We start from the raw sequence: 27540 nt of genomic DNA, 5'->3' as shown, positions 1-27540 counted from the left end.
ATGAGCTCCTCCCGGTTAAACAACAGAGCTGAGAGCCACTTTCGAGCCCAGGAGGAGCACGAGCTAGAGACCCTGGGGAAGAAAGCGTGGGACAATCCTGTTTACAATGGCTCCCCCTCTGCCTCTCTGAAGATCCAAGCCATCTACAACCCCAAGGCCATTCTGGAGAACCCCTACGAGAACATTGAGAAGCTGGGGGACTCCCTTCCCTACCAAGAAGAGAGGAAAAAGGCGGAGGACGTGAAGAAGAAACCCTTGCCCAAGTGCTGCTTCTGTGTCTTCAAATGCATCCGAGGTAAAACTTTGGGGTCTGGTTAGAATGTGTTTATAAACCCATGTGAAGAGCAGCCCTGGGAGCCAAGAGCCATAGAGCAGCTGTGTAACATGGAAAGCTGCACATAGTCATACTGAGCACTCCTCTAACGTGTTCTGTCTGAGGTCACGCAATGAATCTGTGGCAGCTCCAGGGACAGAACCCAGGAGCCCTGATCCCACACTCCCTGCCTTATCTCTGAGGTGTAGCCGTTGTCCCCATTTTACAGATGGGGACACCGAGGTGCAGAAAAGCTAAGGGGCTTGCTCGAGGTCACAGCCTAGAATAGAACCTAGGCATCCTGATTCCAAACCCCTACTGTAGGAATTAGACAATACGCCCTCCCTAGATGTTTTTTATTCTAGAGGGGAAAATAGTGACCCCTATATCAACACTTCCTATATATACATATGTATATAAAACTGGAAGATGAAAAGCCACCACACGATTGGGCTGTGGGGATTAATCTATAGGGAATGAGAATAAGAGCTATATGTACTGTACATGGCTTTGCTAAAAGATAACTGGGGGGGACGTAGGGAGAGGGGAATTGTTTAGGCTGGCACAAGGGGCTAGATGGAACAGTAAGGGGGCTAAAAGGTAGAAACACTAAGTTAGGCTGCATCTTGGGGCAGCTCCCGGCAGTGGGATCTAGTCGATTTCAGAGTATCTCCCAGCAAAAGGGGTGAAGCCTCATGGGTTGAGAAATTAAACACCAGGCTGGAGAATGCATTAAACTGTAGGGAAAAACCCTGCACTGGTGGCCAATGAATTGGCAACATAACCTAGTAGTTTTTTTCCCCCCAACTGTAAATTCTGTGGCGTTCTAATCACAGTTTCTAATACAACCCTTGTGCAAATGTACCCACTGTAACATGCATGTAAATCATGGATATGCAGGGCTGGAAGAGACCCCAAGAGGTCACCTAGTCCATTCCCTGCACTGAGGTAGGATTGAGTACATCTAGAGCATCCTTGACAGGTGTTTGTCTAACCTGTTCTTGTCTAGACCAGCTGTATGATGTCTATAGTTTATATGATCAAAGATTTCTGGGCTGCCATTTAGAGCGAGATCCAACACACATTGAGTCTTCCCACTGATTTTGATAGGAGTTGGATTGGGTCTCTAGAGCAACTGATGGCATCCCTCAATAGCGCTGAGATGTAGACCTCCCCTGACCCAGTAGCACAACTGGAAACAGAGGCTGAGAGAGGAGGAATGTGCCTACAGGGGATGGTAGGCTAATGCATTATTTACTTTGTTTTATTCTGAGGTCTGCAGTCCCCACAGGACTCCTCCTTTGCTCGGGGCGCTGTGACATAATTACAGGGTGATGCTTGAAAACCGAGAGATCAATAATTCAAAAACAAAAATCCCTTTCCAGATACGATCTCTGTGTAACGCTGATGTCCAAGAAATGAGAGTGAAAACCCCTATGATACCATCATGTCCTCCCCTCCCTCCCTGACTAATCCACTACTGCCCCCTGTATGCAAAGATTACCCGTGTACAGAGCAGTGCCATCAGGATCTGATCCAAAGTCGGAGGAAGTCAATAGAAAACCTCCCATTGATTTAATGGGCTTTGGCTCAGCCCTTAATGTATAGTCTAGTAATGACACTTAACCTGCAGCAAGCCCTTTGCCTCCTCACGGCACTTGCAGATACTAATTAATTAATTAATTCTCAGTGCACCTTATACATGGAGAAACTGCTTATAATGCAGGGCTTGCCTGGTCGTGAGTCTCCTTCCATCCTGTCCCCCTGGAGGATGCTGATGGTGTGGAGAACAATTTTTAAAAAATTTATTAAAGCTAATGTTTAAAAAAATTATATAATACATAGGTTGGGGAAAGAGTGTCTGTACATCTGGGTATAGCGCTTAGATTATCCACAAATATAAAGTTAGTTTTTAAAAGTTAGATGATACATAGAGTACATAATCAGCAATAACCCAAATTTAGGTGACTAGATTTAACAATGCAGTTTAGATATTAGAATCCGAATACTCGGGTACATCACTCATGAAAAGTTGTACAGGGATTTGGTTGTGGAAAGCAAAATATATCAATGAGTGGAGATTGTCCTTCAGTAATTGAGAATTAGGTGGGTAGTCTATTTAGAAAATACAATACACGGGAAAACAAAGTCCTGATAGAACTCAGTTCCTGACACAGCCATCTCGGCCGCTTTCCAGTCGGCAGAAGGGTCTGGGGGAGAGCCAGGCAGTGGGACAGGCCAGGTGGTGGGTGACTTTCCTGCATCTGGGGAAAGGTATGTTTTCTAAGCCATAGGTTAAAGTCGAGGCTTGGCTTGGATGGCTTTAAAACTTGGGGAGAGGCCATGTCATTGAAGAACAACATTGAAGTGCAAACATCGTGTGGGAAGGAGTTCTGCTACGTGGGTTTGTTCCAGAGAGGGAGGATGGGCCAGTGGTTTGGGGGCCAACCTGGGACTTTTGAGATCCAGTTTCAATTCCAGGCTCTACGACATACTTCCTGGGTGACTCAGGCAAGCCATATCGCCTCTCCAGGCCTTAGTTCCCTATCTGCAACGTTGGGAGGGTGGACCTGCCCACCAGGGAGCGGGAGGATTGTGAGGTGCTTAGACGCTGTGCTAATGGAAGCCTTGGGTAGGTAGATCCCTGGGGATAGGAGCTGAGCCAATCTCCAAATCCTAGCTCTTTGATTGCACTCATCTTTGTCTTGATGTTTCTTTTTCTGGGCCATATCCTCAGCTGGTGTAAATCGGTGTTGTTGCAATGACTTCAGTGCCAATTGACCCCTGCTGAGAAGCTTGTCCTCTTTATCTCCCCACCTCTGCCACTCTTTCCTTGATACTCCTCTGTCTCTTCCCCCTCGTTCCCCACTGCCCCAAGAATCGGCAGACTCCTGCAGGATCTCTTAGCTGATAAACGGGCACAGTGTTATTGAACTTCCCCACCCAAACACGCACCAGAACGTACGCCATCCTGCCTGGGAGTTAGCTCAGCTTTTCCCCGTTGAGGGCCCCTGGCGTGCGTTCTCATTGCAGCTGCCGTGTCCAGTGCGCCCGGAGCCCAGTGTTGGTATGGTTGTTGGTGGTGTTTGCAGATGTATTGTGTTGCTGAAAGGGGAGCTATAGCGGAAGAATTACTGAGCAGTGCACAACCTGTTCTGGGATGCCGGGGAGACAAGATCCCCAGCTGGGCTGAAGCAAGGTAGCTCCAGTGAAGTCAATGGAGAGGTCCCAGTTTACATCAGCTGAGGATCTGGCCCATTGACTGAATGGGTTTTGGGGGGAGGTGAGTAGCAGGCTTTTGGGATCCTTTCTCTTCTACCCTGTTCTTAAGCCCCAGGGCCTGTGCCCCAGCCTGTGTTCGAAGCCATGGCCACAGCTCCATACTGGACCCCTCAGGACAGATGTGATCATTGGCTAGGGTCCGGTCTCTTGAGAGCAGTGCAAAGTGCTTCCATTCCCTGTTCTCCAGGGATGAAGCAGCCTGCTGGCTTCTCCTGAACGCTCACACTGCGACAGGTCCATTTTCCATCACACCATCCTTTTCCACGGAAGTCATTGCACTTCACAGAACCATAGAGGTTTTCGCCAAAATTTCATTCTGGGAGGGGAAAAGAGAGCAGGGTGGCAGAGTTTGGACAGTGTTGAAATGTCACGTTTTGATGCTTTCAGAGTGAAACATTTTGATTTTTCAGTTTGCAGAGACCTTTTGCTTTAATTTTTGTAACGGGGGCCTTGTAGCCTACATTACAATGTAACAATTTTTAAAAGGCGACATCAAACCGGAACATTTTGATCCACTCGAAACGATTTTTTTTCTGGGCATTTGGGGGTTTGTTCCTAATTGCAACAAAGACAAATGTCAAAATCTCAATCCTTTGGGAAACAGGGTATTCATGTCCTCGCAGCTCTATTTGCTCCTGTTATTAACATTACCTGTAGTAATCCTTTCGCCTCTGGCATCCAAAGATTTCAAAGCAATTGATAATCATTGATGATTAAGTGTCACTTCCCTGTGAAGCAGCTAAGGGAGATATATATAGGGACTGACACTTGGAACGCAATCCAGAGCCCAGCATGGCAACTCAGGAGCTATCTCAGAGGAAAGACCAATCCTGTAGTCCTTATTGCAGCCCACACTGGTCTGGGGGGGTGTTTTGCAAACCCCACGTCCTGCGCACAGGAACCTGTTGTGGGTTACCAGAACAGACTGAAATGCACATCAGCCCCGGCTAGGGTGCCCAGACAGCAAGTGTGAAAAATCGGGATGAGGGTGGGGGGTAATAGGAACCTATATAAGAAAAAGACCCCAAAATCAGGACTGTCCCTATAAAATCGGGACATCTAGTCACCCTAGCCCTGGCTGACCCTATTGCACCTCTTTACATGTGCAACAGAACATTAGGACAGCAAGCAAGGGGCTGGTGGTGAGATGAGGCCCCATCTGCATGGTGGAGATCCAGCCCTTTAACCCTTTACTGCCTGGTAGTTGTTGTTGATTGTTACAGTAGGGCTTAGTGGCCTCACGGTGCCAGGTGCTGCACAAACACAGAAGGTATCCCAGCTCGAGGAGACATACCCATGCTAGCGCAGTGAAAAGGGAGTGTGGCCACTGCAGTCCCAGGGGCTAGCTGCCCTGAGTACATGCCTATGGTCTCGGAAGGGATTGGAGCAGCTAGCTGTCCTGTCACTCATGCTGCTGCAGCTACACCCTGTTTTTAGGGCACTAGTTCCATCAGAGCTAGCACAGGGAAATTCCAGCTTGATGAGACGTACGCTCCCAGCATAGATGTACCATTAAAAAGAGCCAGTCCCTGCTCTGAAGAACTTGCAGTCTAAATAGACAAGACAGACACAGGGAATATTGTCCCTATTTCAGAGATGGGAAACTGAGGCACAGAATGATTTGGCCAAGGTCACACAGAGAGTTTAGGGAACAGCCAGGAATTGAGCCCCGATCCCTTGAATCCCTCTCCAGTGCCTTAAGTGCATAACCTCCTTGAGGCTGAGCTGCTCCTCACATCCTGGGTTTTGTTTGACCTGGTAGAGCTGTGAAATTTTGCTCCGGCTCTAGATTTGGCTTCCACTCCCTCCTCCACCCCCATAGCTCAAGGGCGTTTGCATGCAGGGTTTTGATGTGAAACCCATCTCTGGTTTGAAGACACCTCAAGCCAATGTTTGCCTCACTGGGTCACTCACACGCACAGTAATTCAGCTGGTCTCAAAGTGCATGTGACCCAGAGAGGCAAACAGCAAACTGTCTGGGCTGCTGCTCTGAAAGGCAGAGACCAGCGTGTGCCGATGCAGAGCAGAATGCTCTCTGCTCTGCTTAGCTGCCCTGGGACAGCAGGGAGCGAGTGCACGCCACTGCACCATGTTGGCACACTCCGGAGCGAATGCCCATCCTTTTTCTGTCAGAGAGCGCTCAGGGTGTTCAGGCTTTGATCAGGCGGAGCTGTGCCCATCTCTCTGCCCCAGGTGTGTACCAGGGCTGGGACCATATGAAAGGAGTGACAACCATTGTGATTACTGATGTGGATTAAGCCGCTCGGCTTTCAAGTGGAAGTTTAGACATGTGTGGGTGAAAGTTTGAGTGATCACACAAAGGAGCCATTAGAGAGAGAACGAGCAAGCACTTTAATGGACTCAGGCAGTTCATTAGCTGCGCGCTGTCAGGGTCTTTGGAGGAAAAAGCTCCATTCTGCCTGATCAAGCATTAGACGATGCTCAATGAGCTGCTTCTACCATGTCAAGTGCATAGGGGCTCAAGATACAGAATTAGCAACTTGGGGCCAGCCCCTCCAGGGTGTAAATTGCATTGAAGTCAATTGAGCCACATCAACTGACATCCGTGGAGGAGCTGGGCCTCTATTTCCTGCAGCCCCAGGGTGTGGGGTCAAGGTGTTTGATTCAGGATCATCTCCTCCATGGGCTCCTCAGGGTTTGTGCATTGCCCAGGCCCAGAGATTTTGGGTGTCGTTGGAGAGACACAGGAAGGCCCATGCTGACCCTGGAGCACCCGGCCTGGATGCAGCTCAGCTAGGGAAGTCCTGCCTGGATGGCCAGTGTCATCACATGAACATGTGAGGCTGCCTGTCAGGTACCCTCCTCCCACTGTGCCAGGCACTTGCTCTTCCACATACAGAGACCTGGCAGGGCCAGCATCCCACTGAGCTGCCACCGCTCAGACTGATGGGGCTTGGTCTGCCTCCTGCCAACCCCCATACCTGTGCGCTGGCCATCACACAGGGAGAACGTTCTCCTGCGGCCTTTGCCGAGCCCTGATGGGAAGGGCGGAGGACAGAGAAGGAGGCAGGAGGGAGGGACTGACGGGGCCTGATGGAGACAGGCAGAGGGGGAGGGGAGAGGCACCGAGGGGCTCAGTTGAGAGGGCAGGGGAGTGGTGTTGTGCAGACTGATGGTGCAGATGCGGATGTGATTATCAGCAGGGAAGAGAGGGTGACTGACTAGACATATCCTGCTGGATCAGGGCTGAGGTGTGCTGCCAGCATGGGATGGAGAAGCTTGTCAGATGGCCCCTACTTGTCAACAAGTAGGGCCTCAACCAGGTCCCTTCAGCATGAAAAGCATGAGTGTCCACCACTTGAGCTAAAGGAACAATCCCCTTCAGCTGGCACTTTAGTAGATTCTTATCCTCTTATGTGGACCAGCTACTAGCTGAGCACATGCTCTGCTGGGATGAGCGACCCTTTCACCGCCCTGCTTGTGCTGCATCCCTTTAGTCAGTGGGTCTGTGATGCCAACAGTTTCCAAGGGCTTTTCTATGGGCATTGAGCAGCTAACTCCTCTGACAATCTCACCCTAAATTCACCTGGTGCTGCTTTATGCTTAATAGGCCTCTGGGGGACAACTCTGACTGAGAATACTGCTGAAGACCGAGAGCTGTATGTAAAGACCACTCTGCGAGAGCTGCTGGTTTATGTCATCTTCTTGGTGGATATCTGCCTACGTGAGTAGCTGTCCGGATGGCTCAAGGGTGGGTCTGTGTCTATGTGTGTAACTCTGTTTAGGAGGGTTTATGTTTTGGACATCTTGGCTCTAATTTATGGGATGTTTAATATCTCGTATGTGCACCCAGAGCTCTGGAGGGCACATTCTTAACTAAATCAGTAAAATAGCAACATCATGTAACGGCAGAGGGAAAAATACACTAATTTATTACACAGCTGGTCAAGGCCAGATCTTGGTAATCTTTAGAACAGCTTGGAATGTTTTCATCAAAATGGTCAGCATACACATTTTCTTGTGAGTTGACCTTTTCCAGGTTTTTTTTTGTTGGGCGGGGGGGAGAGAGAAACATTTTTGGCTTTCAAAAAAATGTTCAATTTTTCAAAAAAATCCTCACAGTTTGGGGGTTTCACAAGTCAGTTTTTCACTGACAAAAAAAGTCCATAGGAAATTTTGGGGGGGAAATGAAGAAAAATGTTCAAAATATACCCAGGGGAGGGGAGAGGGTATTTTTGACTAGCTCTAGTGGTGATTCTCTACGCTCCCATGGCACCGTCCATCCAGCATTCCCCATGGCCTCTGCAGACAATTACCTGACCCTCACCAAGCTCCCTGCAAGGGAGTTAAGTACCGCCAGACCCAGTTGGTAAGTAGTTAAGGGGTCTGAGTTTCAGAAGGGCTGAGACCCACATCTCCAGTTGGCTTCTGCGGGAGCAGCGGTTGCTCAGGACCTCTGAAAATGATGGCCTAAGTGCCGTGTCTGAGTTCAGACAGCAAATTGAGGGCAGAGAGCCCAGGAATCCTGGTGGCCACTGCCCCACTCTAACAACTCCAGTGCATTCATTGATGCTTCTTTCTGGGATTGTGAGAGAAGCAAACCCCACCAGCTGGCTCCTGAGAGAAGAACACATCTCGGAGGAGTCCTGCACAAGATGAGCAGAAGAGTATTTCTTCACTTCAGAGTTGTCCAGGCTCTTACCCAGGTGTCTCCCCTAACTCCCATCCACACACAAAACCCTTGCACCCGACTTTGGTGGTGCTTTCAGCTTGAGCTAACTGCCCCATCCGGGGCTATCGACTAAAACCCGAGTGAGGCTTTCATGTGGGCTGGTAACCCGCTCACTTTGCAGTGTGGACACAGGCTAAACCATTGCAATGCTGATAATCCTTCCTTCAGCACCTTCCCACGATTCCCTCTATCTAGCCAGAAGGACCAACAAGTTCTCCCACAATTCACTGGGAAAGAATCAGAGCAGCTCAGATAACTGCAGCACAAGAAGCTACGGGGTGTGCTCACAGACGTGCTGACGACACACCCAGGGGAGCACAACACCCATGAGGGCATAGAGTCTCAGGTATGGCTTTGCAGAGTAACTGCTCACACCCAGGTGCTACTTGCCCAAGAAGACATCTCGGCATCTGAGACGTCAGCACAAGGCCTCTGCACTAAGTGACTTGTCATCTGCTGCTTTTAAGCCATGCTTCCCAGACCTCAGCGCAAGCTCTAGCCATTAACCTCTATCAAGCCACTGCAGATTTGCACAAGAGCCCCTCCTCAGATTTGCGCCAGGAAACTCTGTAAGGGCAAAGGACAAATGCAAACAGCCAGGTCTCAAAGCTTCCTGGAATCTGAGCCACATTGTTCAAACACACGCAGGGAGCTGACGTTTCCCCTTTAAATCTTGATGGGCCATGCTGGAAGGGTGGTTAGGATGATAACGGGGATGGCAGCTCACATTGTCCTCGGGGGTGGATTTAATGCAGCTCTGTACCGAATAGTAATGTACTTTGTGTGGGCAGAACAATTGCTGTTTGCTTTGGGAAGGTTCATTGTTATCTCAAAGGAGCACCTGTGGCATTGCATGGTGCAGTGGATTATATTTCATGCACCCCGTGGCAGAACAGATACACAAAGGTACCAAACGGGGTGGTTATCGCTCAGGCACAGGGGGATGGCATCCCAATCAGTCTTCCAGTGTGACTGAGACACACACCTATTCTGAGTCATGCAGAAGTCAGTTTTTGAACATTGGTTGCTTTTTCAGGAAGCCCTTTCATTGAGGGACAGGTCTTAGGATTTGCAGTGTTTGATTCTTTGCCTGGGAGAGAAGTGTGCGTGTGTCATTTGTGTTAGATCCCACTCAAAGGTCTGGATCCTTGTTGAGTGAATACTAATCTAAAGCTTCCCACCAAGGGAAGTCCCTTGAAGTCTTCAAATCCAGGCTGGATGCCTCTCTAGCCAAGCACAAGTTCTTGGGCTCAATACCGGGGTAACGGGTTGAAATTCTCTGACCTGGGATATGCAGGAGGTCAGACTAGATGATCGAACAGCCTTGGAATCTATGCACATATGAATCCTAGGACTTGAACAATGGCTATGCATGGCAAAATGCCTGTGTAAGACAGTGGATGAGTAAGCAGAGAGAAACAGAGCTGTAATCGGCAAGGTTTCTTCATCAACGTATAACCACCATCAGTTTAGTCATCACCAGGGATTAAACCCTGGCTCCTCAAAAAGCTTAGACCATGAACCTCTGCAGCTGGTGCTAAATGTCTATGCCCCTGGTGCAGAAAAGCACTTGGGTGCATGTGTAACCCTAACGAGGTAAGGAGTCCCGTTGACTTCCCAGGTCAGAGGGTGGAGCAGGTCCCTGGAGCAAGGTGGGGGACCTGGAAAGGAATAGTGACTGTCCCCCATTTCCTTTCCTGGGCCCTGTCCCAGCCCTGCCCACACAGCAGATAGGTACTTGGCTGCTGCTGTTTTTAAGCATTGTCACCCTTTAAGAGCTCAGTTTAGGTGCTTCTGTATGGTAAAAAGGAGGCCCTTTTAAAACTGTCCAGCTGGGCTGCTTGCATACAGCCTGCTGCTCTGGAGAAGCCCAGCAAGCCAAGCCACTGCAGCTCTGAAATAGATTTCATCCCCAGTGAGAGAGGCCCCTCTGAATTCAGAAATACTTTTGCTGAGGACTTTGGAGAGTCCCTGAGCATCAAATTCTTCTCTTCCTTCTGCATTCTCTCCTCTTTCCTCCCAAACTCACCTCTGCTAAGGTAGAGCTGATATTAATGTTAGTCTCTAATATTCATGTGCAAGGGGAACCATCCCCCTCTCTTCTGTTTTCTCCTAGTGACTTATGGAATGACCAGTACAAATGCCTATTACTACACCAAAGTGATGTCCGACCTCTTCCTGCACACCCCTTCAGACAGCGGGGTCTCCTTCCAGTCCATTGGGAGCATGGCTGAGTTCTGGGGGGTGAGTACAACCAAGTACAGTCCCCAGGTTCTGGGAAATGGAAATCTTCCCACACTGAGCCCTGTGCTGGCCCATGTCCCTCTGGGCAGTGTGTTGTTGCTCCATTTGCTTCTGCCTGTTGATTGACTTCTGTGACTGTTAATTTTAGTTCCCTTCCTGTGTGAACAGTAGAAATTTCACTCTCATTTGCACACACAAAATTCACCAGCCATATCTAGCTATTTGAGCACAGGATTTATTTCCATTACTGTGTTGCCTAGAGGCCCTGAGATCCCTCTAGGCGCTGTACAGACACACGGTGAGACAGTCCCTGCCCCAGAGAACTTGCAACCCAAATAGACAAGACAGACAAAAGATGGGAGAAAGGAAGTGCTATTATCCCCATTTTACAGATGGGGAACTGAGAAGCTAAGTGACTTGTCCAAGGTCCCACAGGAAGTCTGTGGCAGAGCTAGGAATTGGACCTAGAGCTTCTGCGTCTTTCTCCAGTGCTTTAACAAGAAGCACGTTCTGATTTATGTGTGATAACTGCATGCCTAACTGGTGTGAAAATCAGGCCCTGGCTCTCAGCCTACGTAGACTCCTGAGGGAATTTGATTGTAAGTCCCTGCAGCTTTCATCAGAGTAATGAATAATGATGGAACAGGTGCATAGGATCCATCGGATTTCTGCTAAAGAACAAGCTGAGAAATGATATGGCACAAGCAGCATGAATGCTGGCGAGACACCACGACCTCTTGTGCTGATCAGACAGCAAGAAATAGCTTGTAACGAGTTGCCTTTTTCTGTCTCCGCCATTTAAAAGCCTACCATGAGCTATGGATTTGCCTTTCTCCCACTGCACTTGGGCATTGGCTCACCATTTTCCATCCCATCCTCCCCTTTTCTAAAGGCATCCCCCTTCCATCTAGCCACGATACACCAATACGGGGAGGGCAAGGGCGTCATGACAAGCTGACACCTGGTTGTGACAAGTCCCCGCAGCTTTCAGGGGCATCCCATTGGGTAGTTGTCTTGAGCCAGATGCCTGATTCCTCTTCTTTTGCAGTATGCCCAAGGCCCATTGCTGGATAGCTTGTACTGGACCAAATGGTACAACAATGAGTCACTAGCTCACAACACCCAGTCCTACATCTACTATGAGAATCTGCTGCTCGGTGTCCCACGTCTGCGCCAGCTGAAGGTGAAGAACAACTCATGTGTGGTGCATGACAACTTTAAGGAGGACATTTCAGGTTGCTATGATGTGTACTCTGAGGACAAGGAGGAAAGAGTTTCCTTCGGGCTCATCAATGGAACTGCGTAAGTGTGCCCCTCTGACCAAACTCCTTTTCACTGGAAAATCTTTGATTGACTTTTGCCGGAACTTTGGCCAACTTTTGCTAAAATACCATGTGAAAGGCTAGTCCCATGGGTAACAGGATGTTGGGGGTGAGAATCCCGTGTAGGCCTGCAGAGTGCTTTCCCTCTGACTCCCACTGGCAGCCAGACCAGGTGGGTCCTATTGGCTCCAGACCAAGGATATTAAAAAAGCTTCAGTGTCTCTCTGAGGCTGGAGCAGAAGAGGTTCCTGCTGGGGAAAACCCTAGGAACTGCCATGCTCAGAAGAAAGCTTGGGTTGAGACTCTTGTATTTGTAGTTTAAGTTGATGAAGAGACAGTCCTGGGAGAGAATATTTTTGGACCAGATGCAGTGAGGGCACAAAACCCCCTACTTCCCCTATAATATCTGTGACCCATGAGAAAGAACCAAGTCCAATAGGTCTTGATAGCCTGTTCTTAGCCCAACCCCAGATGTTAGGATCATTCAGTTAAGAACTGGGACTTCTGGATGTTTATCTGAACTGAACCAAACCTGCAAAACATTTTGAAGTTCACCTGCTATTAGACTGTCTGATTTCCTCACCCTTGGTTCATATTAGGATACTGGTTGTGGAGTTGCCATGTTATAGTCAGAGAATATTGAGATGTGATCATTTTGATTAACACTGTATGTGACTAGGTCAGTAAGGTGAACTTGCTGTATACTGGGGTTATGAGACTTGCCTGTCTGAATGCATTGTTCTACCTTAAGACTGTGGGAGAAACAAGCAGGGAAGCCACTCAATGGACCCTGGTAAGCAACCTCTGAGCAAACACTCGCAGGGCAATTACAAGACAAAGGGGGAAACTATTAGTTTTGGGGATTCTATATCCTGTCTCCAGCAGTTGCGAGGCTTGTTCTGCCAGTGCTGGGATTAGCAAGTCAGTGAGCCAGACACAGTTAAAAAGTAACTTGGTCTTTGGGAAGCAGAGTGATCAAAAGGACTTGACAGTTTTTAAAGAAATCTCTCCCTGAAGGGGAGGGGTCGGGGGGAGAACTGGTTTGTGAGTGACAGGAAAAGACTATCACGCACACCTGAACAGTCTTGTGTGGCTCTGCTGGAAGCTTAGCTCTGCCAAGGTCCCCGTGTGGAAGATGAATAGATCCCTGGCACGCTGGACACGCGCATCGTCTGTTCATTGTTTTCGAGTCTGTTCTCTCTATAATGTTGTAGTTCTACCTAAATCATACTTTGCTTTAAAGAAGGCTGCCTGGTCACTGGGCAGCACCACTGTCATTGCTGCTGGAGGGAATAGAATGGCAGGCGCTGAAGATAAATCAGGCCTGCTGCCTAATCGAGGGTGATCACAGGGGACTGCGGCCAGGGCCCAGTCTGAGCATGGGAGAATCACATGATTCCACCCTGAGAAAGGTGACAGGTAAAGGCCAGCAGGGGTCAGTGGCGTGGCTAGGCCTGTGACGGCCAAGGTCTTGTAGCAGTGGCTGTGATTGGGGGCTCCTGTTGTGCTAGGCGCCAGATAGCAACATAACGCGAGACAGCCCCAGCCCTGAAGAGCTTACAGTCAAAATACTCCAATGCGGCAAAGGACAGGAGGAGAAGTGGTTTGCCCCAGGCCACCCAGTGGGACAGCTGGTCCCCTGAGTCCTAACTCTGTGCCCTAGCCATTGGGTCACGTTGCCTCTCAAAGGTGGCTTGTGGATTTCCCTGTGCAGGTGGAAGTACCATTCTGAGGAAGAACTGGGCGGCTCGTCCCACTGGGGTCGACTAACCAGCTATAGCGGGGGAGGATATTACATAGACCTCAAGATCACCCGGGAGGAGAGTGCAGAAGCCCTGCAAGTCCTGAAGGAGAAGTTGTGGCTGGACCGGGGCACCCGGGTGGTCTTCATTGACTTCTCGGTGTATAACGCAAACATCAACCTGTTCTGCGTGCTGAGGTAGGTGGAGAGCAGTGGAGACCCTTTTGTCATCAATCCCACCACATAGCACTGAAAACATGACATTCGCACCCTGCCCTCCTTGATGCCTTTAATCCAAGGCTCTCCAAGCACTTTACCACATTAATGAATTCAGCCCCTGTGCCCCACTGTGGGGTAGGCCCTTATTGTCCTGCGAGCCTGCAGCAGAGACATTAAGTGACTTGCCCTAGGTCATATAATGAGCTAAAGGCCGGGTTGGGGAGAGAAGCCAGGAGTCCTGGCTCCCAGTCCTCTCTAACCAGAAGGGATGGAGGAGGCATGAGTTCTGACTTTTGAGGAGGGGGTGACATCTCCTTCCCTGAGCCCCGTCACCTTTGATGCCAGCTACTGCCGTGATTTCAAGCACCATAAAGACCCGCAATAGATCACTGTGTGTACGATGAACCGAGCTAAATCTCTTCCTGGTGGCTGGGCCCGGGGCAGGCAGAATTATGGGTCCCTAATGTAACTATTGCCTAAGGAGAAGTATCACGTAGCTGGTGGTAAAGCACTGCTAGGGAAGTGCTCCCTGGTCAGCAATAAGTAAACAATCCATTATTCAGATGAAAATTGGACACAATCCAAATAAACTCCTGTTACGTTCTCGTCCAGTCTCCCCAGGAGATCCTTCACCTGCCCAGATCCCACTCCCTCCAACAGACCAGCAGCTCCTCGTTTTATCAGATTGGGGCCCTACTGTGCTAGGTGCTGTACGTATCCCTCGTGAGAGGCAGTGCCTGGGAGCAATGGGAGCTGCTGCGTGTGGAGCCATTTTGAAAGTCTGGGCCCACCCAGGCTAGGGACTCAGGCCCCGGTCTTCACAGGTGTTTAGGGACTGAATGCCCATTGAGGATCTGAGCGTCAGTATTATTGGTAGCTGCCACATGGTTAATAAGGAGCCTTTATCTTACCACAATAACCACCGGCATTTCACTGGTCCCTGCTTCCCTTCTCCATGCGCAGCGAGGCAGCGGAGATGATTGAAAAAGCCATATATATGTGCCTGACTCTCCCACGCCCCTGGGTTGGCAGGTGCATCAGAAGGAGGGGATGAGCCCAGTGCATCTCAAGAACATACAACAGTCTCATGGTCATTCTGGGTTTCCTTCTCGCCTTCCAGGTTAGTAGTTGAATTTCCAGCCACCGGTGGTGCAATCCCTTCCTGGCAAATCCGCACGGTGAAGCTCATCCGATATGTCAGCACCTGGGACTTCTTCATTGTGGCCTGTGAGATCATTTTCTGCATCTTCATCTTCTACTACGTGGTGGAGGAGATTCTGGAGCTGCGCATCCACAGGCTCCAGTACTTCACCAGTGTCTGGAACATCCTGGATGTAGTGGTCATACTGGTAAGCGGGGGTGGAGGTGGGGCAAAGATGGAAAAGCAAAAGGAAAGTTAAGAGCAGGGGAACTGGCCCAGATAAAACCAGAACTGGCCCAGACCTTTGCCCTAATCTCAGACTGAACCGCTAGAAGGAGACAATCGCATGCACTAAGGCTGTGACTTTCAATAGCAGTTCGGTGCCTTGGCAGATCTCCCCCTTGAGCACGTGCTTGGCTGGATGAGGGGCTAAGCCAGTGTCTTCCTACCACCCACCTGTATTGCCAGTCCCTCCAGGGGAATAGCCCCATGGACCAATACCAAGGAGTTCTGATGTTTTTAGCCCCAGTCCCTAGTGAACCTGGAGGCCCAGCGGTAACGCAGGCTGTTTCCTCTTTTCAGCTGTCCATCGTTGCCATTGTGTTCCACATCTTTCGCACCATCGAGGTGAACAGGCTGATGGGAGAGCTGCTGAGGCACCCTGACATCTATGCAGACTTTGAGTTCCTGGCTTTCTGGCAGACCCAGTACAACAACATGAACGCAGTCAACCTGTTCTTTGCCTGGATTAAGGTACCGCATGGGCTCCGTGAGAGACTCTGCCATCTGAACAGCATGTGGGGAAAGAACCCAGCGGGCCACAGTTCACTTCAGGGGCTCTAATCTCCCCTCCCCTGGTGTGGACAAAGAGGAGCAAATGCAGGTGGGAATGGGGCAGGCTAATGGAGAGGAATATCTCTGCCTCGGGTCCTGCTCTCCGCATGGAAGCCCTGCACACCACGGAGTCTGTGCTCTGGAGAGATGGGGTGAGCTGGGAGCTGTGGCATAGAAAATGGGACGTTATGGTGTTGAGCACCACGTAATTTTATCCCAACACCACAGAAAAAAATCCCACAAAGTGGAAATGTTTAATTCCAATTGTTTTGCAACAAAAGGTTTCGCGTCTCGATTCGAAACGACTTTTGCTTTTGAAATTTCCTTCAATTTTATTTTTGTAAAAAATTAAATGTTAAGACTCCCCCCACCCCCAAAAAATCCCCACTCGAAATCTGCCCATTAGAAAAGCCAATTCCCACGGGCGGGGGCTGGATGGAGAAATCGGAGCCCAGCCTTCTGCGCGCAGTGCTCCTGGAAAGCTCCGTATCCACAGCCCTGGAGAGACGTCGTCTTATCCGCACAGCAGACAAGCCGCACAGCACAGAAAGTTTCTCCGAACAGCCCGACACTGCCCTGCTAGGACCCCCTCTAGGACAAAAGGGAAGGCCAGTTTCCAGACCCACTTGATCTTGGCACCTCTGCTAACGTTGTCAAGAAGAATGATAATTGGAGCCGATTTTTGTGGTGATTTTCCTGACATGGACACATTAGGAGCTGGGCTGAGACAACCAGCTCCTTTCACATCAGTCCCCCAACAGCCAGCAGCTGATAATGACCATCAGTCAGTGCTGACCTTGCTGAATGACCATTGCAGACTCAGGCAGCGACATGCCTTTGGTACAAAGCCAACAGGTTGGGCTCTGTATTCTATGCTTATCTGGCCCTCGTCGCCTCAGTCTGTAATGCATTTATCCTCACAACACCCTGGGAGGTAGGGCAGGGCTACTATCCCCATTGCACAGATGGGGAAACTGAGGCACAGGGAGATTAAGTGAGTTGCCTAAGGTCACACAGGAAGTCTTTGGCAGGAATTGTACCCAGTCTCCCTCCTGGACACCCTAACCATTGGACCATCCTTCCTCTCTACCTTCTCTTCTGCCCTGCTGCATTGTTTCTTGTAGTGATACTATTAACTCGGTGTGTGCATGTCTATGAGAGATGTTCACATCTTACCTTACCCCTGTCTTTTTTCCCCCTAGATATTCAAGTACATTAGCTTTAACAAAACAATGACCCAGCTTTCCTCCACGCTGGCTCGCTGTGCCAAGGACATCCTGGGTTTTGCCATCATGTTCTTCATTGTGTTCTTTGCCTACGCCCAGCTGGGCTACCTTCTCTTTGGGACGCAAGTGGAAAACTTTAGCACCTTTATTAAATGCATGTAAGTGTGTTTCTCTCTCCTTTTCCCTTCCCCGCTCACCGTTTCCCGCCACCCTTTCATTCTCTGGCATCAAGTGCAGTCCTTCTCTGTGCAGACACAATGGGCAGTATCTTCTCAGCAGATTCGTCCCTGGGTGGGTTCAGAGTCACAGCTGCTCGTTTTAGTGAGACCCCTCCGTTGTCACTGCATGCCAGTCCCTGCAGAGCCAACACAGCTCTTGGAGAGGGAGCTGACTCCTATTCCTTCTCATTTGTTATCAACAGAATTATCAACTGCATTCCCTTTAATGGAAATGAAACTTTTTTTTTGTACCTTCTTGAAAAGAACCATTTTGTTGGCCCTGAACTGAAGTTGTTTGCAATTTTCAATCTTTGGGAAATTTCATGATTTCAACTTTGTAGGGCAGAATGAAAACAGATTTAGAGATGTTACACTTCCCCATGGAACGGAAAATCCATTTTCCAACCAGCTCTGGCTCTCCCCAGCCCTGCTGGCCCCAGTACACCCAAGCACGGTGGGTAAATTCCCCTCTAGATCCATACTGAGCAACTCCGCTCCAGCTCCAGGTGGTGTGCACTGAGCATCCTGGCTGTGTGGGTTTTGCTGCAGGTGGGTCGTTACTTGCCTCTTGGCTACGTTGATTAGGGAAAGACTCGGGGCCTGATCCAACGTCCGTAGAAGGGAAAGACTCCCGTTGACTTCAAAGGGTTATGGATGAGACCATTAATGAATGATCTAACTGCACTAATTCAAATGAGAGAAACTCTTTCCTGTCCCCCCCAGCAGGATGATCTGTGCTGCACATGACGTGCAGAAGGGCAAATTCAGCTCAGTTACACCCATACAACCATACTGCAGTCGTGACGCCGGGATGGTGCAAGTGACAGCAGCCTGCAGCTCAGTGTGTGGGTGATCACCACTGGGATTAGGCAGGGAACTTGGCTTGGGAACTTGTTTGTGTGGCGGGGAGAGAAAGAGACCCAGTGATCACAGAGTAAATCCCCTCCACCTCACACCCCCTAAATAAAAGGGGGAGGAGAAATTGCTGATCCACGCTACAGCTGGAAATCCAAGGGGTTACTCCCATTAAAATTACTCAGGAAATGAGGGAGGAAGTGGGATATTTCACTTATATTAGGAAAAACTAACTCCTCCGAATGGATTCCTTTGCATCCACCTTTTCTACGTCCCCTCTTGCTGTGGCTCGAAGATTCCAACTCTGTGGCTTCTAGTTTAAAGCAAAAGTCACAGCTTTCACCTCTAGGGCTCCACTCCAAATCCAGTCCAGCCAGCGGCCTCTGTCAGCTGTGTCCATCTCACTGGACAGCTGCTCAGCCTGTGTGAAATGTGTTTGAGGGCCTCAGTTCCACATGGCCACAGGAGAAAATCCCCCAAGCAGACTTGCACTGAGCCACTGCCGGCTCCGGGGTGGGCTTGGCTAGCACGTGAGGTTGAGTTGGAACATGACCTCAGTCATGTTAATTCACATGATGTTTGCAGTCAGTGTAGATGGAGATGTTTTCTAACATCGTAGCAGCTGCTCACAGTTAGCTCCAGTTCGAGTCGGGCTTACCCAGGAGCAGATGATACGATGCTAGACAGGATGGAATTGTAGGTGAATCATGTTACTTCACTTGACTCTTCAAGGTCATATTCTAACACAGGGGTTCTCAAACTGGGGGTCAGGACCCCTCAGGGGGTCACAAGGTTATTACATGGTGGGGTCATGAGCTGTCAGCCTCCACCCCAAACCCCGCTTGCCTCCAGCATTTATAATGGTGTTAAATATATTTAACAGTGTTTTTAATCTATAAGGGGGGTCGCACTCAGAGGCTTGCTGTGTGAAAGGGGTCACCAATATAAAAGTTTGAGAACCACTGTTTAACACTAATGTCTAGTGAAAAGCTTCCCCCTGTGGTTGAAATTGTAGACGGGATTTTTTACACAGAGCCATGCCATGATAGCCAAACACTGCTATGGACTCCCCCTTCAGGGGCGCATAGCAGAGTTTTATTTCACAGACCTCAAGGGAGGGGAAAACCTTGTCTGTAACTGTCAGGGACCCAGGGCTGCCTGGTTGTGGCTAGTGTGGCATGTTGGATGGGACCTCACTTGGCCTCTTGTCGGTTGCTTCAATAAGCCCAGCTGTAGGAGACTGATCTGAATTGTCTTTTGGCTCATACATCATCCACAGCATTGCTAATCACATTCCTGTTGCAAAATCTCTGAGCCACAGTCTACAGCTCAGTTGCACCTTAATTGCTGTCTGTGGCTGGGTGAAGACTCACCGGTGCAGCGCCTCCTGCTGGTCGTCCAGGGAATTAACTCTTTCCAGCCCAGAGCACCCTCTGCAGGCCGGTGTCTTGCCTGCCGCTGGCCCCCGTGTCCCTCCCGGACCCCGGTGCCCTTCTATGTCAGGGTTCTGCTCTCGCAGTAACCCAGAATCTGGGTCTCCCCACCCAGGGGAAACCCCAACCCTCTATCTCCACCTTGCCTCAGTGGCTACTGCCAGTCATCATCTAGCCCCCGCTCTCTGGGGCAGACTGCAGTCTATAAACCACTCATCATCGGCAAGGGGGGTTGGACCAGCTGCCTCTGCCTATCTGTGGGCTGCCCCTTTTCAGCCCCAGTACCTTTTGTGGGCCCTTAACTCAGCCTGCAGCCTTGCTAGACTGGAGCTCCCCAGCTCCCTCTGGCCTTCCCCAGCACTGCTCCACCCAAGATACCCTTCTCAGCTTCCCAGGCAGCCAGGTTCTCCTCTCTCTAGGAAGCTAGAGAGAGTGTGTCTGTCAGTCTCTGGCCCTCAGCCCTCTTATAGGGCCAGCTGTGGCCTGATTGGGGCGTGGCCCCACCTGTAGCTGCTTCCCCCAATCAGCCTAGCATTTCTCTGCCACAGCCCTCTCCAGGGCTGCTTTAACCCCCTTAGGGCAGGAGCAGGGTGACCACCCCGCTACACTGTCATCTACACCCTTCTAATCCCATAATATTGTTCCTAGAGGAGAGAACCACACATGATCACCATGGTTGAAATTTTCAAGGCCGGCTTTGGGAAAGCAGTGGGAGGCAGCGTTGCTGGTGGAAGAGGCACTGGACTGGGGCTCGGGAGACCTGGGTTCTATTCCCAGCTCTGCTATTGACCTGCTGGGTGACATTAGGCAGGTCATGTCCCTGCCTTGTGCTTCAGTTTCCCCATCTGTAAAATGGGGGTAATGGTACCAACCTCCTTTGTAAATCACTCTGAGATCTCACGCTTTTCAGATGCAGCTCAGGGCTATTATTATATGTACGTAAATCCATCAGACAGCTTTGATAATCTCAGGCCAATCATAGCCCTCCATTCGCCCTGCTGATCAACGCAGCGTGGGCACCTCCTGCAGAGCGAGGCTAAACTCAACCACTAACGTGCTGGCAGAACAAATGGTATGCTCAGCTCTAGTGAGTACAGTAGACCCATCTCATGCAGAAATCGAAAGGCAGGAAATGCACGGGCAGCCAACGTGATGGAAGGCGTGCAGGTTAGTATGTTTCAAGGACTCAGCCCTATGAAAACGGCCAGCGAGTCGTCTCGAAATGTATGACTCTCTAATACGTGTCAAGCTGTGTTGTCGATACACTGCAGGCGCGGTGCTGACCTTGGGCTCTTTCTGTTCCTAGCTTCACCCAGTTTCGGATCATACTTGGCGACTTTGACTACAATGCCATCGACAATGCCAACAGGGTGCTGGGGCCCATTTACTTCGTCACCTACGTCTTCTTTGTTTTCTTTGTGCTGCTGGTAAGTGAAAGGGGCTAATCTGCCTAGAATGAAGATTATTGTTCTGTGCGTTGCAGCAGCGCAGACCAGACTGAGATCAGGGCCCTGTGGACAGACATACAGAGGGAGACAGACAAGAGCACATTATTAACGTGCTCATTTTGCACATGGGGAACTGGAGCCCAGGGAGATTCAGGCCCAGATCCACAAAGGGACTTGGGTATTGCCAAAGTGACTTGGCAATCGCTGGAATCCATGAACCCTGGGCTGGGTGCCTAGGCTCCCTATGCAAGGGCAGGGGGAGAGATCCCTTCTCCTCAGCAGGTAGAGGGGGAATTGAACCAGGGTCTCTCACATGCCCTAACCACTGAGCAAAAGGTGCTAGGGGAGGCTGCCAGCTCCTTGCCTCCCCAGACCTTCTGTGTGGCGTTGGGCATGCTCAGGGCACACCTATCAGATTGGGCCCTACAGGTGAGATCGGCAGGAACGCACCTATCTTCACCTGGCCTGAGGCTCACGCTGGGGCCTGGATGTAAGAATGGCACCCAGGCACCTGCCTGCACCAGCAGTGTGCACACCCAGAGGCAGAAACATAGGCACCAGCAAGGTCAGGTGGCAGCTAAGTTGGGGCTTCGTGCATCGCAGGGCTGAGGTGCCTATGTCTTTGTGGATTTGGGCCCAACGCCACACAGGGAATCCTGCAGAGTCTGGAATTGAATCTGGATGCCCTGGGTCCTAATCCAGTGCCATAAGCACGAGTCTCCTTCCTCTCTAGAGAGCACTGTGCTGGTCTATGGTCATTGTCCCCTCGCCCCGGGCCCTGTGTTTTCAGTGGGAGCATCACCGGGTGGGAACGGCTTCCTGTTTGTCTGATCCCCACTGACAGATACTGTGCTGAGAGGCAGTGTTGCTGTCTGACCATGGAAAGTCACTTACAAACTGCTCCTTCTGTCCTCCCCTCCCCGAAACACTGCCACCACCCCGGGGCCGTAAGGGAGAAAAAGAACTGGCGCAGGCAGGCCACATGGCTCAGTCTGCTTCAGCTAGTTTCTCCTTTCTCTAGAACATGTTCCTGGCCATCATCAACGACACCTACTCAGAAGTCAAGGAGGAGCTTTCAAACCAGAAGAACGAGCTGCAGCTCTCAGACATCCTGAAGCAGGTTGTATAGAGCCCCATCACCCCCAGCTCGCTTTGTCCTAACACACCAGAGAGTGAATGCAGCACCACAGGTCCCAAATTCACATGAAATGTACTAGAGAGGGGCCTCCGCCAAGCCTCCAGATCCGTCCTGGGGGGCAGGAGGAGTTCCACATCTGGATCCAAACATGGCTGGCCCTGTTGGCCAAACTCCCAACGTCCCTGAACTTTGGGTCTGCATTTTGTGGCTTGAGCCTCTCTCCCTCCAGACTCCCAAATTCCCAAGTAATAGCTGCCACCAGTGCTGCTCTCTCTCCTGTGTAGCATGCTTATGGCCACGTCCCGAAATCCACAGCACGTTTGTTTCATTCCAAAGGACAGGTTGTTTTCTTCCACCCAAGTGAAAGAGAAGCTTGGCAGTGGAAACAGGGACTGTAGAAAGGGGCCAAGAGAAACTTATTCCTCAGACAAGGGCAGGCAGGCATGCTCCAAAACCACCTTCCCTCCAGTGCCCAACTGCAGTCAAAAGGTTTCCAGATAGCCTTGACGTGATGCCCTCTGATCAGAGCCAGGGGAAGGGGCAGACAGCTGATGTGAGCAGGGTTCTCCCCTGGGGGGCAAATCCTGAGGTCTTATTCAGATTCCACCTGGGCAGAACCATCCTCCCCACCATTGGAATCAATGAAGTGGTGCCCCTTTCTGCCTATGCAGTGTCTGCACTGGGCGGGCACCCTGTGAGTGATCGCAGTCAAGACCCTGACTTGGATGACTGCCCATCAGCAGCTGCAGCTCTCCCAGCCGAATCAGATGGAAGCCTCCCCTAGCTGAGGCCGTAGGAGGTGTGAGGAGTCTGCCCCCGCTGGAGCTCTGTGTTAGGCAGTGATGCTTCTGGCTTGGGAAGGAAGGTGGCTCAGTCAGTGAAGAAAGTCTTGCATACACGCAAGACTAACATATCCCAGTGTTACCTGTATCATCTGGCACCTGTGCAGTGTTTTACAGCTATCTCTGCTTTGCTTCTGTCTGCCCTGCATCTCCATTAAACCTCCATGGGCATCTCTGACCCCAGGGCTACCACAAGACGCTGATGAGGCTGAAGTTGAAGAAAGAGCGGATTTCGGACGTTCAGAAGGCTCTCCAGAATAGGACAAAGGAGCTAGAGTTTGAGGATTTTAAGAACAGTTTGAAAGAGTAAGTTGGTCAGTTACAGGGCCCTGATTTCCCAGAACGACTCTGCTTCGCTCTTTGCGAGCTTCCCCTAACGTTCGTTACATTTCTGCTGCAATGCTCAGACGTGCCCTTCCCTTGGTCTTTCTAAACCCTAGTCATTTAAGGGCCAGATCCCTGTCCGATGTAAATCAGCGTGAGCTGCACTGATTCAGACTGGCTGCGGATCCAGCTCTAAACACCAGGCAATGCAGAGTGATGGCTCCAGAAGCTAGCAGGGCTGTGCTATGATGCATGGGCCAGCTCTGTATCTGAGAGATGATTGGGTTGTGTCTGTGTCCTGTGCCTTTCCAAGCAGAGGAGTATCCCTGCCTGCTGGGGAGTGGGGTGAGGTGGTGGAAGGCAGCTGCCTCATTGTGTGTCAGTTCAGATGCAGAACGTTATAAAGCATGGCACAGTCTCTTTCTCATGGGCTCTTTACATTTGTTCTTTCTTTGTTGTTTTCCTTAATGTGCAGTAAATCTAGGTAGAGAGCTACCTATTGCATCTTTTATGTACAGGAAACATAACAACTTTCACATGAGCCCATATCCACTACCACCTCCCTTTGCTCCTCAGCCAGCATGGCAGCTAATTCAAGCTTGCCATGCTGGTTTTCAGTGTCGTCCATGTGGACCATCTCAACCTGATCTGCCCAACCTTCTAGCCACCTCTTCCCCCACCCACTCACCTTGCTTCTCCAGCCTTGGCTTCCCCTGACTCTCCACATTGCCTTGATCTGTCCGGCCTATCCAGAGCTCACTCTGCTACCCCCATTAGCTATTACCTCACTACCTCTCTTCAATTAACCTGATGAATTTAGACTCTAAGCTCTTCAGCCTGCTCCCCATGAAGCAGTTAGCTCACTTCCGGGCACTGGAAAAGTCCAGCGTTAAATTCTCACCAGCAAACCCTTCCTTTCCCCCTCTGTTTAAAGCTGCATAATAAATGGGATTTTGCTGCCATTCTCATTCCTGTTTCGCTGACTTTGGGTTGTGGCTCTCATTTGAGCTGTGCAAATAATGGATTTTTCAGCTCACAGGCAGTTCTGAAAAACTGGGGCAGGTGATTATTTTGGGTTGACCCAAAACTTCAAATTTTTGAGCAAATCAGAAGGTTGAAGAAAATTTGGCTTGGATTTCACATTTTTACATTTAAAAAAAAAAACCTATAATATGTGAACATTTCCAAACAGTCATTTTGACCCCAAAAAATCAAAAAGTTTCATCTGGAAAATGTCAAAACAAAACACTGCAACTTTTTCAGATTTTTTTTCCCCACCACAATTTGGCAAAACAGACACGACTTCTTGAAACATTTTGGGTGTTGTCAAATCTGCGTTTTTTTGCCAAATAAAAAAAAGTTCCTGACATAAAATGCCACCCAGCTCTGGTTCTTCTAACCTGCATTTACCCACAATGTGCTGCTCTTATCCCAAGGCAGGTACCCCAGTGACACTCCCTGGTTTAGAATCTGGTAACATACTGAACTGCTCTGCCTTGTGTCTTCTTGGATCCATTCTCTTTGCCTCCTGTCTTAGGCTGGGTCATGCCGAGCATGAGATCACAGCAGCCTTTTCCAGATTTGACAAAGACGGTAACCAGATCCTTGATGAAGAGGAACAGAAGCGAATGAGGCATGACCTAGAGGAGAAAAGGGTAAAGGATGGGGGTGTGGGCTGAGAAGGGAACCCTTTTTTGACACAGTTCAATCTCCTAAATTCCTTGGGTCCTGATCCTGGGGCAGGCATGTAAAATAAGTGGGTGCCATGTCTGCATCTCTGCATACGCTGCAAGGGAAGATGAGTTTTTTGACAGCCTGTGTTGTTATGTATTAAATATACCCTGGTAAGTCTGACCAAAACTACAATCCAGCTTTCCATGTGTGTATGTCTCTCTCTCTGTCTTCTAGGTTGCTTTGAATGCAGAGATTGAAAACTTGGGCAAATCCTACGGTGATAACAAACTGGATGAGAATCTGACCCTTGCGGATGCAAAGAACAATCACGCCAATAAGTCCACCTGGGTGTCTGAGGAAGAATTCCAAATGTGGGTCACTGCTGGTGCTAGTCCAGTGTCTGAAAGCAAAGGGCTTGATTTCCTGCTGCCCTGCCCCCTCATGGAGCCACATCCACCTGTGCCTCACGGGTGTGAAACCTTTCCAGCGTGATCTAGTCATGTTGTTTTCCCACCGCGCACAGAAAGCCCAGGCCGCATCCGGCCCCTTTTGTAATGGAGTTCGCTTATTTTGTGAACACCTTGCTGGGAAATTTCCTGGCCAAGAGAATCTTGCCTGTATGCTCGGGGTTCTGCTGATCGCCATATTTGGGGTCGGGAAGGAATTTTCCTCCAGGGTAGATTGGCAGTGGCCCTGGAGGTTTTTCGCCTTCCTCCGCAGCATAGGGCAGGGGTCGCAAGCTGGAAGACTCTCTGCGACTTGAAGTCTTTAGATCACGATCTGGAGACTTCAACAGCAGAGTTAAGGGAAAGTGGGGGGGTCAGCTTTTGTGGCCTGCATCATGCGGGGGGTCAGACTAGATGACCATATTGGTCCCTTCTGACCTTAAAGTCTATGAGTCTATGAGTCTATGTGTCTGGAATAATCTCTCCAGCTGCTGCTTCTGCAAGGGCGGGTCATGCTACAGACCCAGATCTCAGGTCAGAGGGTGGAATGGGCACCCTCAGCCAGTGGAACCAGAAGGATTTGTGTAGGAGTGACCCTGATTTACAGCAGCTGAGGATCTGGCCCTTATTCGTCAGGCGTGAGGATGTAGGCAGGGCAGGACTATTTCTCCCAAAGAGGGAGCACAGTCTAGGGCTTAACGCACAACACGGAGAGTCCAGAGATCCTGGTTCTGCCACAGCAGGCAGGATCCTGGGCCAGGCATGTAGGGCCATACTGAGACAGAGGTTGGAGCAGGACAAGGCTGCTCTGGGAGGCTCACCTAACCACGTGGGGAAATAGCTTGGCCCCATCCACATTACCTGGCCAGTGGTTAACCTGCCTGGGACATAATTTGTCTTAAGCATGATCCCTAACCACAGCTGAAAGCATAGCCGCAGGCCCAGAGCCTCAGCTGGTATAAATCAGCAGAGCTTCATTGACTGGGCTGAAGCTCCGCCAGCTGACACCCATGGGGGATCTGGCCAGGCTCTGTATGTTCTCTGCTGCTGACCCTGTCCTGTGTCATAGGGGAAGGTTTACAAGGGCTCGTGCTCTCTTCCGCAGCCTTCTGCGACGGGTCCTGCAGCTGGAGCACTCCATCGGCAGCATCGTGTCCAAGATCGACTCAGTGGTGAGCAAGCTGGAGGCGCTGGAGAGAAACAAACTGCAGAGGAAAGACCTGGTGGGCAAGCTGCTCGACAACATCAGCAAGGTCAGTTGTCCTCAGACCGACACCCCAGCCAGCTCCCCGGCAAGCAGGCCATGTCCCCGTCCGACTGACCTGGGGGGTCTCTCCCTGCCTGAATGCATTGGGTCAGTTAGCGGCTTGTTTTCCAGGCTCTGCTCCTATAGTAGTGCTCAGCGCTTTGAAAGAACAAGCCCTTTGCGTTAAGGGTCGATGTGACACCAAACCTCTTGCCTGCAGGGTTCCAACCCCAGTGCCCAGACCACATCCACTAATGGCACCTGGCCCATTAATTATCACCTGTACACAGACCTCTCTCCACTGCGGAGCACTTTCAGTACCACTGCCAAACCCACAAAGGACTCTCAGCATGGCCATGTGAACACAGCTGCTGGGAATGCTCCAGTGAATAGACATTTGCCTGAGTATTCCCTTGGAAATGTGCATTTGTGCGACATTCTTGCAAGCAGCATTTTGCAGAAAAGAATTGCACACCTTTAAAAAAGACTCTGATGAGGCTAATCCGCAAGCCGTTGGTGGCCCATGGAAGGTATATGGGGCTTGGAGAGGAGACCCCAATGAAAGTGCGCAGCCCAATCAGTGCATGGCCCAGGTTCTCTCCAACTGTGGAGATGGAGCCTTTGGTAGTGTTCTTGGTAAATTGTTGACAGTGCAAACGTCCATTCCTTTCCTCTGTAACAGGAGGAACAGCCCAGCCAGGAAGAACTGCTCCAGCGGAACCTAGACCCACTGGTGAAGGAAAACCAAGAAGGCTGGCAGACAAAGCACATGCTGGGAAGCAACCTCAATGGGAGCTCTCCCCAAAATGGTAACAGTATCTACCCCAACCTGCCCAAGTCGGGGTTACCGGGCTCTCAGGCGCCCAAGAACACCCGGCCTCAGTCTAACGTGCACTTCTGA

The 27540-nt window shown here is 50.3% G+C and overlaps 1 protein-coding gene across 1 annotated transcript; it reads left to right on the top strand.

The window, feature by feature from the left end:
• On the top strand, positions 1-27540 carry PKD2L1 (polycystin 2 like 1, transient receptor potential cation channel). The gene is made up of 15 exons (XM_029912875.1): positions 1-295; positions 7167-7280; positions 10405-10532; positions 11581-11834; positions 13569-13793; positions 14935-15163; positions 15538-15708; positions 16992-17173; positions 20828-20948; positions 21991-22089; positions 23134-23255; positions 24811-24928; positions 25182-25318; positions 26499-26646; positions 27322-27540. The coding sequence occupies exons 1-15, from the start codon at positions 1-3 to the stop codon at positions 27538-27540; spliced, it is 2562 nt and encodes an 853-aa protein (XP_029768735.1).

Source organism: Terrapene carolina, unplaced genomic scaffold (assembly GCF_002925995.2).
Source record: "Terrapene carolina triunguis isolate 2854851 unplaced genomic scaffold, T_m_triunguis-2.0 Scaffold310, whole genome shotgun sequence".
Lineage (NCBI taxonomy): Eukaryota > Metazoa > Chordata > Testudines > Emydidae > Terrapene > Terrapene triunguis.
This window is presented reverse-complemented; position numbering and strand designations above follow the sequence as displayed.

What these genes read in the sequence shown, in the direction of transcription:
- PKD2L1 (XM_029912875.1), top strand. Translation starts at nt 1, where the DNA reads ATGAGCTCCTCCCGGTTAAACAACAGAGCTGAGAGCCACTTTCGAGCC. An exon ending in GCATGGCTGAGTTCTGGGGG is followed by an intron (nt 10,533 to 11,580) that starts GTGAGTACAACC and finishes CTTCTTTTGCAG; the next exon opens with TATGCCCAAGGCCCATTGCT. An exon ending in AGCACCTTTATTAAATGCAT is followed by an intron (nt 17,174 to 20,827) that starts GTAAGTGTGTTT and finishes TTCTGTTCCTAG; the next exon opens with CTTCACCCAGTTTCGGATCA.